This window comes from Cuculus canorus, chromosome 1 (assembly GCF_017976375.1).
Source record: "Cuculus canorus isolate bCucCan1 chromosome 1, bCucCan1.pri, whole genome shotgun sequence".
NCBI lineage: Eukaryota > Metazoa > Chordata > Aves > Cuculiformes > Cuculidae > Cuculus > Cuculus canorus.
Genome location: NC_071401.1, coordinates 70,733,862 through 70,750,770, shown reverse-complemented (window position 1 = coordinate 70,750,770; position 16,909 = coordinate 70,733,862). Strand labels below are relative to the sequence as shown.

The following is a 16,909-nucleotide window of genomic DNA, read 5'->3' as shown; positions in this document are numbered from 1 at the left end:
AAGGGAAGAAGAGCCGTGTCATGAGAACCTGATGCAGAGCTGGCTGGTGAGCAATGGGAAAGTGGGAAATGTCTTTGAGTTAAAGCAAATTAAGCATCTTCTCATTTGAGTTAAAGCAAATTAAGCAAATTAAATATCTTCTCATTCAACTCTGTGCTGTTTTGATGAATTTAGTCCCTCTCATTCAAGGAGGTCAGAAGTGATTCCAACTGTAGTAACATCTCTAAAATTTTTTCAGTGAAAGAGGCAGCAGGACAAGGCCAAATAAAAATAAAAGAAGAACCCAAGTCCAGTAAGGATGGCTCACTCTGGGAGTCATACTTTGTTTTGGACCAATTCAGTAGGGTTTATATCTGCAACAAGAGTCTACTAATTGTCTATGTCATAGTCGGTATGCTAGTTAGATGTGTAACTCTGAGTTTGTCACACATAGCATGCTCTTTGTAGACAGTGGAAGAACACATTGAGATGGCAATTGATCTCTGATAATCACTTTTGAATGGTAGCTAACCTGACCCGTCTCAACTGCCCGTTCTTCTTTGTTAACTATAAAACCAACCAAGGGTGATGAATACAGACTTGGACATCACAACTTTACCTGCTTAAGCAGCCCTTCCAAAACTGTGTTACACAAATAACACTTTTTATGTGGAATTGTTTATCACTGATTATTTCTAGCAGCTCTCTGTATGTTATAGGCGCTACATGTAAAGGTAACCACAGTTCATGCCAGAAAGCAGCAAAGACAAATCATCTCACTTACATATTAAGGAGGTGCCTGCTATAGAAACTCAGCTTCAAACAACTGGCTAAATTATACTCACTTGTTAATTATAAAGGTGGTGTATATATTTAGATAAATATACTCAGTAAATAGCCCTGGATCACACCTTGAAACAAATCTATTTTAAATCCTATTCTGGCATATGAAAAGAGGTTCAATTTTAAATAGTTTTGCAAGATAAGGTAAACACAACATTAATTTTCTGGGTTAAACTGGTCTGTGGTCAGGTTTCATCTATTGCTTATTTTAAATTATTTCTTTTTAAAATAATTTGCTTTGAAGTTCCTCTCTATTTTGCAGTTATTTATGCACCAAAGGACAGAACAGCAAATAATAGAATAAAACAAGCAAATGATTACAAATCATTAAAAATACAGCCAGCTGCCATGAATGTAAAAGAGGTGAAGAGGTGCACTAGTGAAAGACCCTGAACCCCAGAATTCAAAGGGTAAAATTGAACTTTAGTGCAAATAAAACAAAATGCACCTTCCGTAAGGAGCAATTGCACTTTGAAAAAATGTCTGTGCATCTCCTGATTGCAGGAGAGCACTGAAATAGTTTCCACTGATGGGCTGTTGACGTCTGACTCATTGCACACTCAGTGTGGCTTACAGGCTACAGACCATGATGTCTGAGAGCGGAAACTTTACAGCCCCCCCTAACTCCAGAGAATATAACTTCTCTGTCTCAGAGTGTCCTGCAACCTGCTGACTGTCCTGCTGAGACTGTGCCAGCAACTCCCTGTGAGAATACCTGTCTCCTCCCAGCACTCCTGTAGGTTTCCCGATCGTCGTCATGTTCAGTGTTTTCTGTTGTCACATTTATTGCTATTTCCACCTCATCTTTGTGCCAGTAGCTTCTTTCTGGCAGCCCTAGTCCTACCACTCCTCTGCTAACGAAGTCCATATCCTAGGCAGCAGGTCACTCCTAGCCTCCTTCTTTTGCTGTGGGGACTTCATACTCTCTAAGGGGATGTCAACAATGATGCCTTCACCTCTTCAAGGGAACAGGACCCTGACAGGACCTGCAAAAACAGTGAAAGAGAACATTATTCTTCTGCTGATGTTAAAAGAAAACGTTACTCCCCATTAACTTTCTGAGTCACTGCAAAGAAGGCTTTGCAGATTTTACTTCCCAGTTCTCATTGTCATTCCTCCTCGCACTGCTGTTGCTGGGTTCCTTATTTCTCTGCATGAAGAGAGTAGCAGAAAAGATTAATGACTGTATGTGATTAGTTAACAACAAAAACTTTTCTACAAGACACTCGCTCTGGTGAGCGATGGGAATTTCTGCTGAATTAAAAACTTTTCTTAATCTTGTCCTGGCAGCAGGACAAAATTCGGCTTGAAATAGACCTGGCAATAACGCTGGGTACAGCAGGACAGAACTAGCACATATGTGATAGTGCCTCTGTAACCTTGGCTTTTCCCCATCCATATCAGACTACTGTGAGTGACTTTGACAGTGCCTTGGGCTTAATACCACTAGAGGTCATGCAACGCACTTATTATCTAAGCTGCTTTTGAAAAACGCTCTAATACTCTACATCTAGTGGATATATTTGTACTGACCGTGTTTGCAGACACTGCTTTAGCCTCTAGATGTCCCTGCTTTGTATGAGTATAACAACCATGCCACAATAAATCACCCTATCTATTCTACTGCCCAGTCTTGGAGTTTATCTCAAATAGCACATGACTGTGGAAGGATGAGGAATTGGGGATATGCAAATATTAGCCTGAAAAGCCTTCTTTATGGTATGAAATATCCTGTCCACTAGAAAAAGGAATAAATAGGGAAAGACAGTGAGGTATAACATCAAATCCTTCATTACAATAGTACAAGCAGTGACTTGTGTCTGACCTGACTACTGTGATGCTGATTCTACTAACATATCTGCCTTGGACTTTTCCTATCTTGGGGGTACAGCTTGAGATAATATTGATTGCATTTTAAAGCATCTGACAACTGCTCTGTCTTTTGATTTCAAGCCTTTTGGTGTCTTTCTCCTCTTTGCCTTTAGCCAGCACCCTAGCAGTCAACCAAATAAAAACCACCTCTGCCGGTATCATCCACATCCAGCTCCACCTCGAATTGGCATGCTTTTGCAGAGCTGTCAGAATTTACATTCTGTCACAACTTGGCCCAGTCCCACTATTAAAATTTTTCTGATAGATGCAGAGCTGTTGTGAGAGGGCTTAACTGTTGGAGCCAGCATGTTTTTCCTTAGAGCTTCCCATTGGCATTAGCTAGGGTCACTCAGGAACTAAAACTTGCACAATAACACTGCCCTCACCATCCCAAGTTGGCTCATTCTTGGAAAAGAATAGCCATATCCCAGCACTAGCGTTGCCTGATCTTAAGATCTTAGTCTTCGTTTGTCTGATCCCCATCTTTCAGCCAGGCAGCCTCTTCTGTCTTCCTGACTCAGCATTTTCCCAAGTTTTGGGGAACTGGCTGCCTGCATAGCCTTTCAAGAAACATTTCTCCAAATTTCCTTGTAAAATTAGATCAGTAATAATCAAGCAGTTCTTTAGTTTCCACAATAATAAAAATGTACAACTGAAGTGTTCTCATCCTTTTGAACACCATTCTCTTAGACTTTTGTCAGTCTGGAAAACCCTGGAGGTAAACTAGGCATTACATTCATAATCTCATAATTGATAATCTAACCTCATTTTATCATCCATTGATAATCTCATCAATGTATATAAATACAAATTAATAATCCAGCCCTTTCAGCAGAAAAAGAGACTGTGGAAATGTGACAGGCAAGTTATACCTTCTTACAAAAGCACTGGGCTTCTTTCAAATTTGTGGAGAACTGTGTCCAGCACGAGAGCCTTTTATCACTCAAGCCTGCTTCTCTGTGCCTATTTTGGGATCTAATATTTATAGGAGAGCTTGTTTTCCTGTAGAAGATACTAGAAGTTCCTAGTTTTTTTGTTTATTTGTTTCTTTGTTTTTTTCCCCAGAACAAAAGCGAAAATAAGTAATTTCAGCTGTAACTTCTCAAGATAGATCCAGCTTTTTCCTTTCTTATGTCTAGCCATGCCTCTGAGCTGCCTAATTCAGATGAAGCCAGGATACTTAGCATAACTTTACATAAAAGGTTCACTTTCTAGCCTATACAATGCCTACTGTCATAGCGTATTGAGCATAATCAAGATTGAATCAAATGTAAATTTGGGTTTCTGTTTTTCTGTCAAGAACAAAACAGCAGGCTTTTCCAGGGGAGCTTTGTCAAAAGATTTGGCATTATTGTAAAAATACAGAACAGAAATATTTTCTACCAAATCTGAATGCCACAACACTATGTCCACATTTTCCCTAGTCTTTCCTCCTCTGAAGCTTCCTATAGGCACAGTTTCTGGTAGTGGCTAACTGACAGCTGACAGTAACAGAGCATGCACGTGCCTGCTTGCAGTTTTAAATGATGTTCACATAACTCCTCATAGGGAGAGACAAGATTAAATTTGTGCAGGGAGAGTTCAAATCGTAATTTCTGTGCCTTGGCCAAGGCTCGCTCACTCTTTTCCAGAATGTTTTCAGGCTCTTCTGGCACAAGTTGAGTCCTAACACTAGGATATTCACTTGTTTAAATATTTATGGGGAATGTGACAGGGAGTGATGGGTGATGGGAATGGTGATCACTTACCTGCTTCTTCAAGCATTATAGCACTGAAAGTCATAACCATGATTTGCACATGCAAAGGGTAACGAACTGCTGCCTTCTGAGCTATGAGAGAAAACCTACTTTATTCCTAGTAGACTATTACCTAATATCACATACAGCTAGAAGGGGAAAGCAATCTATTTTGGTATAAGGGAAATGGCACAGCACCCTTCTGTAGATAAATTTTCTAGTCATATCCCTGTCAAACACTTTGAAAGTTTACCATGACATAAAAACCACACAGTGAGTGACTTTGCAGATTGCAAATAGCACAGAACAGCTTTTACTCTAGCTAGACTTCTGGCTATTGGAAAGGCTAACATTGATTTTTGAATTTGCAATGATGAAAAGTGAGAGTTCTGACATTTTCTCAGAGATGTGACACTTCTGCAGAAAACAGTACTAAGAGAGAAAATGTGTCACAACTGTTAATGCTTTCAACAAACTGGAGTTTTGAACAAATTTGTTTTTCAGTAAAAATATGACATGTTCTTCAGAATATAATTGCAGAACACTTAGTTGTCTTTAAATTCACGTCTGTGATAGAGCATATTTTATGGGACCCTGGGGCGTGGGTATATCTTACACAGACATAGGAGTGTAACCTACAAGACCACTCCACTACCACCAGAGGCTGGCTATCGGTTCAAAATGGGTTGCCATTTTAAAGGACAGTGGTGGGAGAGTGGCTGACATGCTAACTGCTCTGCAAGGTGGACCTGCCTGCTAATCAACTTTCTACTCCATTCCGGACTGAAGTGCTAGAAAATTTGAGAGTACAAGGGATGTTGTATAAACACGCCACATATTAAGATAAGGATTTGTTTGATTTTCCAGTTTGTTATAAGAAGAAGCAACGGTGAGGTCTTTCCCTAGCAGAACCAGTCCTACAAAGGCACATTAAATCAGTGAAAGTCTCAAAACTGTTGCTTTCATCAGCACAAAAAGGCAGCCTTGATAGACTTGCGTAAGGCAGAAAAGGTCTTGATAGGGTCTGAGCTCTGCAGTGTTGCCAACAAGGAGCAAACAACGTTATCACCAGTAGCTCAGAGAGAGAGGAGGGCTTGAAACTAGTACCTTGCACTTGCCTCACATGACATTCTTCAACCCCTGGAATAAGAATAAACCTGGAGTGCATATCAGTTCATGTAATAACAATGACATTCAAACCAAAGGAAATTATGAAAATACTGAATGGATTACGGGATGGTGCTTCTGGCAGGCAGAACTTTTAAAAAAGAGAACACTGACTGACAAAAGGAATGAGCTGGGCTGATTCATAACTATCTCTATGGTGTTTTGGCCCGTCTCATGGGAACCAATCCTGCAACTCAATCATCAACTACGTGCAAATGCACATAGTTATTACCATTTAATACCAAAATCTTCCTGCATATAGCTGAACTGTTGAATGGCTTCCTTTTGTCCTTTGCTCTATTTCAGTGCCATCTCATAGCTGTAGTTTTAAGCCTTTCATACCTCTGTTGTGATTCTATTTGGCCATTGTCTTTATTTTAGTTTGAGATAAATTAGAGTCAGTTTTGTGAATATCTCAGTTGCTCAAAGTAACTTAATTCTCTGAAAACTAACTGCATCTTTTTGAGACAATGTTCTTCTCTAAAGTGATAACGCAGGGCATTGGAATGCAAAAAGGCCAATGCTCATACCCAACAAAGGCCATCCTCAAGCTGGAGAAAAGGAGCTGCACCTGCTAGGAGGTGTGAATAGGGCAGGTGACCCTAAACTGACCAGCAGAATATTCCATCCTGTGTACATCATACTTGGTATAAAATTGAGAGATCACAAGGGTCTCACTCTCTTCTGCAATGACTGATGACCAGTGAGGACCTCGTCTGTCTCGTTGTTCCTGATTTCAGATCTGTATATTCCTGAATCCAGTTCCTGAGTCCAGCTCTCTCCTATCTGTGGACCCATTCCCTTGCATCTGCTCTATAGCCTTTGTGGTAACATATAGTCATTGAGCGGTGGGGGTGCAATCTCATATATTTGTATATATTTAATTACTTTTCTAATTGTTTTCATTATTATTATTATTATTGTTGTTGTTATCATTTCATTAAAGCCGTAGCTTTAGTTTCCAACCCACAAGTCTTTTTCCTCTCATTTCCTTCTCCCCTTTGCCTGAAGGGTGTGCAAGGGGAAGGGATTTTGGAGGCTTAACTACACGGTTTTAACTGCCGAAATTTGGCCGGGTGGGGTTAAACTGTGAGAATCTTCTGTGTCCATAAGCACACATCATCATTTCTGCCTCAAAAGTGGCCTCTCAAACAGTGAGCAGATCAGAAAACTTCTGCCTGGCGTCAGATGAAAAATAACAAATGGGAAAAAAGGAAGGAACAGAGCAAAATGGTAGTTCTGCTAAGCAGGAAGGGTGACTTCTGCAACATATGTGGTGGCTGCCAGACAGAGGTAGCATCCAGGTTCCACCTGTAGAGAACACAGAGGAGGCTTAGCACAGAACAGCTTGAAAAGGCAGGTGGAGACTTGTCAGAAAGGTGCACAAACTGTAGCCACAGGTTTATTACAGCGACAGAGCCACCCCTTGAGGTGGAATTATGGGTGTTCCTAATGGACTGAAAACACCACGGCGATGTGCTAGCTACACCACTATAAGGAATTGAGCTGTGTCAGCACAGCTGTCTTACAAGGAGGCATAGCCTGGTTTGCGGTGATGTACAGACACGCTTGACTTGATACCTTTTTTTCTCACTTGATACCATATGCTCCAGATGATCCTGTTTGAATCATGCACCATGATACCAACCCATGAGAGTAAAGAGACAGCAAACTTTGGCCTATATGAACCAAATATACCGTTCATATTAAATTTCATGGCAACAATGTATTAGACAGAACACTGACTTGAAGAGACCTTAATTACATCACTGTTAAACTTTGACTCCCTAAACAGACAGAAACAATCATACTCCCATCACTAATTTGTGGGGGGAATTTAGTTACATCTACGTAGTCCAGAGTAAGGATGACATGTGTTTGATTTTGTGCACAACAATGATGAACATTTTTTTTTTAATTGAGTAAAAATATTTTGGGGGAATATCTACTGATGTATTGATTTTGGGGGAGATGTTCCTAGGATTAGGTGATTCCTGCACAGAGTCTACAGGGGCAAGGCAGCAATGCAAACACCTGCAAATGTGAATGTGGAGTTTTGTAGTTTGTGCTGATGGTAGCAGAGACATGCCAAACTATGGATGAATAGTTTCCTCCACAAAAAAACATAGTTCAGCTGGGAAAACAACCACTAAAACTGGGCTATGCTTGACTGTTAAAAGCATTGCCTGTATATTTCTCATTGTTGCCTGGACAGCAAGAGGTACAGTGCACAGAGAACTGTGCCAATGTCAAAGGATAAAACACAGGTTACTGGTGGAAGACTTTGCAGAAAGTAACTTTAGACATTGAATGCAGCTCAGCTGAGAGGTAGATGAAATTACAACATACATGGAAATTGTCTTCTTAAAATAAGGCCCCGTGCACTTAACGACAGACTTCACCCAGCACTACGCAGCACACAATAAAAAGCCAGCAATGTGCGCTGGCAGCCTCACCAGCCAGCCATATCTTGAGCTGCATCAAAAGAAGAGTGGCCAGCAGGTTGGAGGAGGCAATTCTGCCCCTCTACTCTCTGCTCTGGTGAGACTACACCTGGAATACTGCATCCAGGTCTATAGCCCTCAGCACAAGAAAGATATGAACCTGTTGGAGCGGGTCCAAAGGAGGGCTGCAAACATTATCAAAGGGATAGAACACCTTTCCTATGAAGACAGACTCAGAGAGTTGGGGTTGTTCAGCCTGGAGAAGACTCCAGGGAGAATTTATTGTGGCCTTTCAATACTTAAAGACAGCTTATAAGAAAGATGGGGAAGAACTTTTAGCAGGGTCTGTAGCAACAGGACAAGGGGTAATGGCTTTAGACAAAATGAGCAGAGATTTAGATTAGATATTAGGAAGAATTGTTTTTACACTAAGGGCAGTGAAACACTGGAATAGGTTGCCCAGAGAGGTGGCTGGAAACATTCAAGTTCAAGTTGGATGGGGCTCTGAGCACCCTGATCGAGTTGAAGATGCCCCCGCTCGCTGCAGGAGGGCTGGACTGGATGACTTTCATGGTCCCTTCTAATCCGAACCATTCTATGAATCTACGAAAAAAAAACCACCAGCAAACAGAAGAGGGCCTGTTATTGCCATTCATGCTTCTATTTTACTACTTTATCTGCATTACACATTAGCACTGCATTGTGTACCTGTAGTCTGTTGTGAGGCCTGGAGGTTGTTATATCCTAGAGATATACATTATATTGTATGTAGGTTGTATATCCTAAAGATACACGATAAAGATTTTGTGGTATAATGCTCTCATTATACCAGAAATGTTAATGTTGAGTGTGAGATCTAATGTAAGGCAGTGTTGAGGCAGTAATTTTAATGGTTTGCAGAGTTAGAGCTAGGTCTTCAGGGCATATTAATGCTTTTCATCTCTAAGAGGTTTACAAATGACAGCCCTATCAACGTAAACTTTCAACCCTGCACGATCAAATATTTAAAGGTAATAGCACATAATTATACTGGATTTTGAAGGTTGCTGAGGAGTTTGCATAAATACCATATTTAAAAGGACTACATATAAATAAAAATGTGGATTTACATAGCTGTCATCTTGGAATGTTTTTAAAAAGGAGTCTCCTAAACAAAAGTATATGTGAGAGGAGACAATTCCAGATCCACTAGCTGGGAGAGAGGAAGTCTGGAAGAGACACCCCTGTACCTGCAGCATCCCAATAAATACTCTAAGAAACAGCCAGACAGCAACATTAATAGGACAGTTCTAAAGGAGACAGGATCTGCTGTGTAACTAATTAAACATGCGTCCAAAGGTATACTGCTTTCTTTTTATGCAAAATAATGGCTAGAACACGTTAGAAGTTGCGATTGGAAATAATAATACTGAGAGAAACGTCACAGGAGCAGAAAGGTCTGTGCTGCTCACACTGCAGCTGGAAACTGGGAAGGAATTCCTCTGGTAGCCAAAGGCAAAGCACACTCCTGCTGAATCTGATAAAAACATACACCTTTCCCTCCCTTACAAAACGGAGTTTTACAGCATTTTGTATGTCGTTAAAAACAATAATTTTCATTACTGGATTTTGGGGGGGGGGTGTTTGTTGTTTGTATAGAAAAGGGGGGGGGCTGTGATTCATTAAAGAAAAGAGCTAAAGGAGAAAGTTCTGATTTTGGCAGGTTTGCAAAAAGCAAAAAATTACTTTTCTTTCCCTCTCCACCTCGAGATGATTTGGAAAGAGTAGGCATAAGCCCCTCTTTTTCCTTTTTTTTTGTCAGCATTGAAGTTTCAAATGAAAACTGCTGACCAGCTCTGTTAATTTCCTACAGTTGTCTTGCTTCCTAGAAGCAAAATCTCCAGTAGGATGCATTTGGATGCAAACCCTCAAGTTCACAATTTGTCCTTTAGCAAGTTTTCCTGTATTTAAAAAAAAGAAAAAAAAAAAAAAAAAAAAGAAGAAAAGCAAAGAAATAAAGGAAAAGAAAAAAGAAGCCCCATTTAGGAAAATGCCTGAGAGTGTACATTCTTATTTTTTTGGGAGAACTTCTGCAAATTCATGGTGACCCAAGGTGACCAGTGCCTATGTTTGCTCCATTCCAGGTCTCAGGGAGATCATTAGGTCCTGGCACAGCTCGGTCCTGGAGAAGGGCAAAGTGGGCTCCAGGGCGATGATGTTCAATACTGTGCAATGTGGGGAGAGCTAGATCGGGACCCAGAGCAGGACCAGGACAGACCCTGCAGCGCTGTCTGAGCAGGCACCCAGGGCTCCCAAAGCAAACTTGGCTTGTGGAATCTCCATCCTTGGAGATGTTTAAAAGACACGTGGACATAGTCCTGGGCAACTGGCTCTAAGTGGCCCTGCATGAGTGGGTGGAAGGGGTGCGGTTTGCACCCACCCTGGCCCCCATCCCTGGGAAGAGGGAAAGAGAGGGAGAGAGGAGAGGGAAAGGGAGAGGGAAGAGAGAGGGGAGGGAGAGAGATGAGAGAGGGAGGAGAGAGGAGGGGGAAGGAGAGGGAGGAGAGGAGGGGAGAAGGAGGGGGAAGGAGAGGGGGAAGGAGAAGGGGAAGGAGAGGGGGAAGGAGAGGGGGAAGGAGAGGGGGAAGGAGAGGGGGAAGGAGGAGGGAAGGAGGAGGGAAGGAGGGGGAAGGAGGGGGAAGGAGGGGGAAGGAGGGGGAAGAAGGGGGAAGAAGGGGGAAGGAGGGGGACGGAGGGGAAAGGAGGGGGCGGGGGGGCAAAGGAGGGGGAAGGAGGGGGAAGGAGGGGGAAGGAGGGGGAAGAAGGGGGAAGAAGGGGGAAGGAGGGGAAAGGAGGGGGAAGAAGGGGGAAGAAGGGGGAAGGAGGGGGAAGGAGGGGGAAGGAGGGGGAAGGAGGGGGAGGAGAGAGGAGAAGGGGAGGAAAAAGGAGAGAAGGAGGGGGAGAGAGAAGGAGCTGAGATATAGGGACGGGGGGGAGAGAAGGAGGGGGGGAGAGAAGGAGGGAGAGAAGGAGGGAGAAAGGAGGGGAAGGGAGGGAGGGAGGACGGGAGGACGGCGCGTCCTTCCCCCGGGCGCACTCCCGCTCCGCAACCGAGGCCGTGGCTGCGCCTTTAAGGCTCCGGGGGAGGCTCCTGCGCGCCGCGGCCGCTCCCTCCCTCCCTCCTGCCTCCCTCCCTCCCTCCCTCGGTGCCCGTGTCGGCGGGCGGTGCGGGCCGGGCCGGCCATGGCTCGGCTGCCCCCGCTGCTGCTGCTGCCGGTGCTGTCGGCGGGCGGGGCGGCGGAGCGCGGCGGCAGCAGCAGCGCCATGGAGGAGCTCGCCACCGAGCAGGAGGCGGAGGAGAGCCACCGGCAGGACAGCGTCAGCCTCCTCACCTTCATCCTGCTCCTCACCCTCACCATCCTCACCATATGGCTGTTCAAGCACCGCCGGGTGCGCTTCCTACACGAAACCGGCCTGGCTATGATTTACGGTGAGCGCCGCGGGCAGGAGGCGCCCCGTGTCCCCGAGCGGTGAACGCGGCACCCCCGGACCCGGCATGGGTCACCCCGAGCTGCGGGGCTGCGGCTCCAACACCCGGGACAGACCGCGCCCCTCTGATCCCCCTCTGTCCTTCTGCTCCCCTCCTCCCTCTCCCCGTTCTGCTCCCTCCCTCCCCCCCTTCTTCTCTCCTTCTCCCTCCTCCCCCTCTTCTGCTCCCCTTCTCCCTCGTCCCCCGCTTCTGCGCCCCTTCTCCCTCCTCCCCCTATTCTGCGCCCCTTCTCCCTCCCCCCTTCTGCTCCCTCCCTCCCCCCTTCTGCTCCCCTTCTCCCTCCTTCCCTCCCCCTCTTCTGCTCCCCTTCTCCTTCCCTCCTCCAACATCCAAGATCTGCAAAGATTTGCCGTGCTGCTGTCCCCTGTCCTTGGAGTGGCCGTGCTGGCAGGGCACATGGTTTCAGGGACCCTCCCCTCTGTAGAAAGCGACCTTACTGGGGATGTCTCTAGGGATTTGGGGTACCAAGCTGTGCAGGTCATGGCAGTAATGGCCTTATCCAAATGCCCTCACTGTGCTGTGGCATGCAGTGTGTGAATTGGGGAAAATGAGGAAAAATTTCTTTGCTGAAGGAGTTCTCAGGCACTGACAGAGGCTTACCGGGGAGGTGGTTGAGTCACCATCCCTGGAGGTTTAGAAAACGGGTAGTCGAGGGGCTCAGGGATATGGTTTAGTAGTGGACAGCTACAGTCAGACGTGATCTCAAAGGTCTTTTTCAACCAAACGATTCTATGGTTCTATGATTCTATGAAAAGGAGCGTGTTTGAACTTTGGTGCTCTGGGGTTTGTTCACTGATGGTTGGTGTGCTGCTGTCACGGCGGGCCTGAGTTTGCTAGTTGCCAGCTGACTGCAGTGCTACCAGGCACCCCAGACGGCGCCTACAGCTCACGGTGAGCCTGCTCAGCGGAATAAGGACTGTACTGAGCTGAGTTGGTCCTCTCCGGCCCCTCTTTCTCCCACAGAATGGGAGCAAAGGTGAAATAAATCCCTTGGCAGAAGCTGTGTTCTCTCCTTCTTTGGTAGAGTGGGTGATTTTGAGGAGCTGGGCTCTGTGCTGGTACTGTGAAGGGCTGGTGCAGAGGTCTGCAAGTGAACCTGAACCTGCTGCATGGAGAATTCACTCCACAGCAAACTCACACAATCGTATTTTGTGCGCAGTTTGCTACGCAGAACATAAACAGTTGCGATGAGGAGCAGCCATCCGTTTAAAAAATGATTTGTCTGCAGATGATTGGCCACTGCTGAAGTGCCAGTGGCACTCCTCCTTCACGAGCTGAATTGGTTCCTGGCGAACGGTGTAAGACACCTACCCGATGTTGGTTGGGATAAGCCTATTGAGGGTGACCACAGATGAGAAATTCAGCACTTGAGATGAGGGCAAAACTGAACCATTTCTTCCCTGATGAGTACTACTGCTCTTGAGAGCTACACAACTGCTTGCAGAGCAGTGGAATTTTCCTCTGCTGATGCTTCTCTTAAACTACCCCAATTTGCTCTTAGTCACTGATCTCTTTGCTGCATTGCTGTGTATGTCAGTCGCTTGTTCCTGAAAACTGACAAATTCACTACTGGGCATATAAGTAAGTTATGCATGAGCATGATAATGCTTAGCAGCTTAATAGTGATCAGGAGATGGTAGATTAACTGTGTATGTGCTGATGGCAAGAGTCAGGGTAAGGTTGTAGTGACGATGTTTGGGTATTGCGTTGGTGGTGTTGCCTTCAGAAAGTTCATTTGTCTTTTATGACCACTTCAGTCATTTAGATAGTTTAGTTTATGGTGGAAATCTGGAAATCTTATGTATTTGGGTGTGCTAATATATGCAATACAAGTACCAGGGCATCAACGTCATTTGGGTATGCATTGATGAGCTGTGTGGGTAATAAATTGTTCAGCTGGAAAACTTCTGCCTTTCATTAAACTAAAATTAGTTTACTCTAACATCCAGCTCCTGATCCATGAAATGAATGCTAGATTCCCAATTTGATGTACAAGTGCTGAAATTGTACATTAGGAAAGGCACTGCTCCACAGCCCTTTCGGCCACACAGGTAGTACTGCCAAAAGAAACATTAGCTCAGACCATTGCATGTTCTTGGTGTGCCTTCGCTTAAGTCATTTTGTTTCCATAGATCATTCCTCAATACACTCAACTTCTAAATGAGACCCTTTAGTTACCTTTCTCATTGCCAGACAAACTGATTCTTGCCATGTCATGGCAAACATCTGAGGAAACATGTTTAGCAAGTTCAGTTCCTTTCTAACATGGTTAGCCTTCATGCCAGTAAAACTCTGCTGAGGCCCAACTTCAATTAAGCATTTTGTAGACTTCCTTTACAGCAAAGAAAACAATATAGCAAGTGTCATTGTCTGTTATACTTCTGATAACCAGGCTCCGTTCTTCAAATAGGAATTTGTTCCTTCTTTGTCACTAGAAGGAGAGCAGTTAAAGTAAGAGACGGGTTTCTGCATGGCTGATAACTTTGTATCTGAGAAATGCACTATTTTTTTTTAAATATGTGTGTGTTTAAAATGCATGTGTTTGCTTATTCTGACTTAAACACAAAATCATAAGGCAACATTTCAGCTAAAGAGTTGATAGTCCTGAAACCACAAGTAGCTAGCATGAAACAGTTCTGTGTGTCTAGGTGCTGTCATTACAATGTATTTCATAATATGTTATTACTAGAGGTTCCAAACTCTGCACACTGGGTAACTTTCACATGGATTTATGGTAAAGTCTACAGCACTTGTACCATTTGCATTTAGTTTTTCTAACAGAAAAGTTAGAGTTTCTAGGGCAGCAATTGTCAATACTACCTGAGTAAGAGGCTTTCAGTTACAGGAGAAGTTAGGTAGCACTTCAGTGCCAATTAATTTTTATCTTGGAGATAATGAACTAGGAAAACTGGCTTGTTGCACCTAAAACCCCTCCAAAACACTTGGTTTCAAAGTGGTGAATCTTTGGATGATTGTGTTTGATCAAATAGACATTTGATCTGAGCTACTTAGAACTGAAGGTCTTGATGGTTGCTTGCTTCTTTCACTCTTTAAGAAGAGGTGATGCCTGACTTCTTTTTTCTTATCTAGCTATGTTAATTTACAGGAATGTACAACGAGACCTCACTCCTTAAGCACAATAGGAATTGAGGGGTACTATACTAGCTTGAAACGGTGAGCCTCCAGCTGGAGCTTTAAGCAGCTCTTCTCACTTATCTTTTCTGAGAATCCAGATATGAGCGCATCCTGTTCTACTTTCATGGTGTCTCTGCTGCTGATTCAGTCACATTTCTGTTAAAGGCAGCGTGTGTTTTACCCAGCTATAAAGACCCTTCGCCCAAGTACTGCTCGTGCTGCAGAAGTCTGCATTTCTTCCAGATTTTGAGGAGCTGCTGCCCATTGAGTGAGAGGCATCTGTCATGCCTGACAGTTTCAGTGTGGTCGTCTAATTACCTAGCCCTCCACAGAACAAAAGCTTTTGCTACATCCAGATTCGCTGTGTTATAGATAACTTATTTGTTCTAGCTGTTTCAGTTGAAGATTAAAAAGTCACTAACATCATTATGTTGTCTCTTCGTATTTCTTATTTTCTGTCTTGTCACTGTCTCTTCAACAGGCGGTCATGGCTTGTCCGTATGTATTATTCTGTGTGAATATCTTTCTCTGTAAACATCTGCTAAGATGTGAAATAACATGAAGTTTATGTGAGTGTTTAATGACTTGCACATGACAAAAAAAAAAAATAAAAGCAGCAATGTAACTAAAAATCTTAGTTTTAATGAAACAACATGAAAGGTACAGACCTCAGCTGCACATGCTAGATCTGACAGTTGTGTACATGAAAGAGGAAGGGACCTAACTTGTTTGATTGTCTTGAAATACTTTGAAGTATAGCTGCAGCTTCAGGCGCAATGCTGATTTGAATTGATTACGTACCATGTCATCACACTGTCATTTATCTGCAGGTCATTCCCTAAGATGAATTTGTCTTATGAAGACCCAGATACAATTGAATTCTGGCCTTGAAACTGTATCAAGGGTGTTGCTCTGTGAAAGTTAAATACTTGCATGGGGCAGATGTTCTGCAGCTGCTCCAGCTACTGTATTGCTAATGCAAATCATTATGTAGCAATTAAAACCAAACAGACAAACCCAAACAAATTACCCACAACAGAGCAATTAAAGAATTTAGACTTTGCCGACACATGTATGCCAACCTGTGATACTGATAGTGATGCTAACTTTTCTTTGTGCTGGTCTTGAGTCCCAACAGTAAAGTGTTCTAAGCTGTGTTTTCCCTGAAGAGGTTCTACTCTGGCAAGTTTCTTCACTCCCTTCTGGGGACCATCCCTGTGTGGTAGGGGGCCACAAGACATGGACCGTGCACCTTGAGAGCTCAGGGAGGAGCTTAAGGATGGGAAGTGATGGTAGCTCCCCAGCACTCTGCTCTTTTGGAAGCAGGTATCTGTATATGTAGGTGTGTCCCAGCGGATCCAGTGGTATCACGCCCATGAGGCAATTAGTTTGTCCCTTTTCGTAATCAATAGTTTAGGTAACTGGCAACCCACGCATCAGTACAGGTGTCAGTCCTATCAGGTACCTTCTCGACTGCAGGGTTGCTCTGGAACTGCCTGGGGACCACATGTGCTAGTGCTGCAGGTGAAAGTAAAAACAAAATTGGAGTTGGGTACAAAGAAAAACAATATGAGAAGAGAGATATAAACTTTCTATTATCTCTCATGGATCAGAAATTGAGAGTTAAGGGCTAAATGTTCAGGATAAAAGTATCAGATTTGTTTTGAAATATTCTGTATCAGAGTAAGTTTCTGTATCCACAGAGTAGATATAGAAAAGACCTATTTTTAGCTCATCTGGCTGCAGTGCCTCTTACAACTATAGTCTTTACACATGCTAAAGATGACCTAATGCATCTTCAGGGCCATCAAACTAATGGCAGTGTTGATGCTTAAAAAAACACTTTTACGTAAGCATTCTAATATTAGATTTAGGAGCATAACTGTGAGCATCCCAGTTTCAAGAATGTTGTCTTTCCTCTGGCAACCAGCTTCTTCCTAGATATTCTTTTAAATCACTTGGTTACAGACTTTCAAAGTGGGGCTTGCTCAATTTGTTGGTTGCTTAGTACATTTTAACTGTATTGCAAATCTTGTCTGTAAGCTTATGTTGTGGCCTGTGACTGCATGGAACTTCAAAATTTTATCTTGCAAGAGATTTGGGAAGTAGTAGTTCATCTCTGCTATGAACCTACCTGTGTTTCAGGTTTGCTCCTCAGACTGAGTGGTTGGATAGCTTATAAATTGCTAATGTTTCTGAAATGT

General features: G+C 43.6%; 1 protein-coding gene across 2 annotated transcripts in view; it reads left to right on the top strand.

The window, feature by feature from the left end:
- The first annotated feature begins 11,125 nt into the window (after positions 1-11,125).
- Positions 11,126-16,909, top strand: part of SLC9A7 (solute carrier family 9 member A7) — a 75,520-nt gene continuing 69,736 nt past the window's right edge. Inside the window, exon 1 of one of the 2 annotated variants that reach the window (XM_054049887.1) lies at positions 11,126-11,510. In XM_054049887.1, coding sequence (XP_053905862.1) covers positions 11,264-11,510 — 247 coding nt within the window. In that variant the 5' untranslated portion in view covers positions 11,126-11,263. The remainder of the gene's footprint in view (positions 11,511-16,909) is intronic. The other variant, XM_054049897.1, reaches the window with a different exon arrangement.